This window comes from Dipodomys ordii, unplaced genomic scaffold, assembly GCF_000151885.1.
Source record: "Dipodomys ordii isolate 6190 unplaced genomic scaffold, Dord_2.0 Scaffold167, whole genome shotgun sequence".
Taxonomy (NCBI): Eukaryota; Metazoa; Chordata; class Mammalia; order Rodentia; family Heteromyidae; genus Dipodomys; species Dipodomys ordii.
Genome location: NW_012267383.1, coordinates 2,670,074 through 2,672,772, shown reverse-complemented (window position 1 = coordinate 2,672,772; position 2,699 = coordinate 2,670,074). Strand labels below are relative to the sequence as shown.

The 2,699-nt window shown below is 46.8% G+C and overlaps 1 protein-coding gene across 1 annotated transcript; it reads left to right on the top strand.

The window, feature by feature from the left end:
• The first annotated feature begins 444 nt into the window (after positions 1-444).
• On the top strand, positions 445-1,393 carry Rep15 (RAB15 effector protein). Its single transcript, XM_013033423.1, has one exon. It carries the CDS (start codon positions 479-481, stop codon positions 1,169-1,171), a length of 693 nt encoding a protein of 230 aa, XP_012888877.1. The 5' UTR covers positions 445-478; the 3' UTR covers positions 1,172-1,393.
• The last annotated feature ends 1,306 nt before the right edge of the window (positions 1,394-2,699 follow it).

Genomic DNA, 2,699 nt, shown 5'->3' with positions numbered 1-2,699 from the left:
CACCCTTGTAATCCTAGCTAATTAGGGTCCTGGTTCAAAGCTAGCCTGTGCAGAAAAGTCTGTGAGACTTTCATCTCCAGTTAATCAGCAAAAATTGGACTGGAGGTTTGATTCAAGTAGAAGAACACTAGCCTAGAGTGAGAAGGCTGAGAGTTCAAGGCTTAGTATGTGCACATGCACACATTACAGGGAGTAAGGCCTAGTGCTGAACAACAGATGTTTTTGTGAAATTTATTATGTAACTTAATAAACCAGCAGGAATCTGTATGACACACTCCCAGTTCTCAAACAGAATACTCTCGTGTTTGTTTAGCCAAATGTCTATATGCTTAGCTCCACAGAGGGACCCAGGCACTTAGCCAACTGGGATCATATTTAATAGATGGGACTTGGTAGCAGAACTTTCATTCTGTAAAAGAAGCAATTCTCCATGTGTGCGTCCTAGATATTTCAAAGTGGTGTTGATTGGGCCCAAACCATGGGACAGAAAGCATCTCAGCCACTGGCCTTGAATGACAGCATTTGTGAGGGATCCAGTGAGGCCATCGTCCATGCAGCTCAGAAACTGAAGGAATATCTGGGGGTCGAGTATCCCTTGTGCAGCCTATGCCCTGCTTTGAGTACACTCAATGAGATCTTCTTAATCTCCTTCATCACCTTCTGCCAAGAAAGGGGGCTTGGAGAGTGGGTCACCACCACCAAAATGACCAAGCATCAAGCCTTCCTGTTTGGGGCAGACTGGATTTGGACCTTTTGGGGATCTGATAAACAAATAAAGCTTCAGATTGCAGTACAGACTCTACAAATGGCGTCCCTTCCTCCCGTAGGACCAAAGCCTTGTAATTCCTTCAATCCAGATGCCCAAGTGCAAGAGTCTTGGAAGAAGAGCAGGTTTGACCAACTGGAAGAGTTTTGTGATCTGATTGGAGAGGATTGTCTGGGCCTGTTCATCATCTTTGGTATACCAGGAAAACCCAAAGACATCCGGGCAGTGGTCCTGGACAGTGTCAGGAACTGGACAGTAAAGAGTCAGCTGCCAGGAAGGAAGGTTGTAGAACATTTTGTCTTAGAAACCAATGACTGCGTCTCTATCAAAGAGCTTCTTGGAAACTGTCTGAGTAAGAAAAATGGGCTGAGAAAGGTGGGCAAGGTGTATATTAGCATCCTCTGAACTGGGTATGTGTGTTGGGTGTGGCTGGCCCTTAAGGGGGAAAGGGCTTTTTATTCTTTTAAGCAAAAAGTCATCTGTTAAGCCAGCATGGGATTTTTTTCCTTCCTCAAAATGATGTACCTGGGTCAAAACAGGCTCGAGTCACAATGATGGAGAGAAACAAAAGCTGGTTAATTGAATTTTAGGGAAAAAAGAAAGTTGAATCTTCATGTATTTGTTCAATAATAAGAATGGGAGACTGGGGAGGTGGGGAGGGAAGTGATAGGGCAAAAACAAAGGAGGGGGTAACAATGTTTGACAGGAAATGTACTCACTCATGTAACTGTAACCCCTCTGTACAGTATCTACAATAAAAATATTTTAAAAAAAGAATGGGAGAGAATAATAAAATTTGATTTGCCACACATATTTGTTGGAAATAGTCTAAAAGATGTAAAAAATATGGGAAGTGTAGTTGTGGCTCAAGTGGTAGAACACCAGCTTTGAATGAAAAAGTCAGATACAGACCTGGAGAGACCCTGAGCTCAAGCCCCAGTACTGGTACACAAGAAACAAAAAGAAACATTATCATTGTTTTCTGTGTCCTGTTGAATGCTGACTTCTGAAATTCTAACCTGACATAACAACCTGAGTCAATGATAGGATATGCACACAGGGAGCTCACTGTACGACTCAACTCCGTGTTGGTGGCTCAGGCCTGTAATCCTACCTACACAGGAAGCGGAGATCTGAGATTTCTGGTTCATTGCCAGCCCAGGCAGGAAAGTCCGAAAGACTCCATTTCCAACTAGCAAAAAAAAAACAGACTGGAAGTATGACTCAAATGGTAGAGCACCAGCAGTGAGCCACAAAGAGAAAGTGCAAAGCCCTGAATTCAAGTCAGAAGACTTGAAAAAATTACACATCCTAGAGAAGGTAAGATCAAACTTTAAACTCTCGTCTGGTTTAAGAAGCCATCCGTTCAGTGTGTGTGACAGTTGTGGAGCTTGACCTCAGGGCCTGGGCTCTGTCCTGAGCCTTTGCACTCAAGGCTGGTGCTTTACCACTTGAGCCACACCTCCACTACAAGCCTTTTGTTGGTTCGTTAGAGAGGAGTCTCTCCTGCCGGGGTGGCTTGGAACTGCGATCCTCAGATCTCAGTCTCCCGAGTAGTTGAGGTGACAGGCGTGAGCCGCCTTGGCGCCCGCGCACGTGGGCAATCTCCTGCCCTGGGCTATCTCAGGCCATCACCAGGCAGCAAAAGAGCAGCAGCCGCAAAGGATGTGGGGCCTGGGTCCGGAGATCATCCGCCGCCAGCCTTGGAGCCACAGCCCCAGTTGGTGCGGAGGTATTCGCTGGGCTCTTTCAGATTCTTGGTTTGTTTTGTTTTGTTTTAGCCTTCCGAGGCCTATCTCCTTAAACTCCGAATACTCAAACCCAAGAACTTCCGGCGTCCACGCCCAGAGTAGAGGCCTGGGCCTCCCAGCCCCGCCCCTCGCCACGTCGGCCCCGCCTCTCCACTCGGCCCCTCCCCTCGCCACGTCGGCCC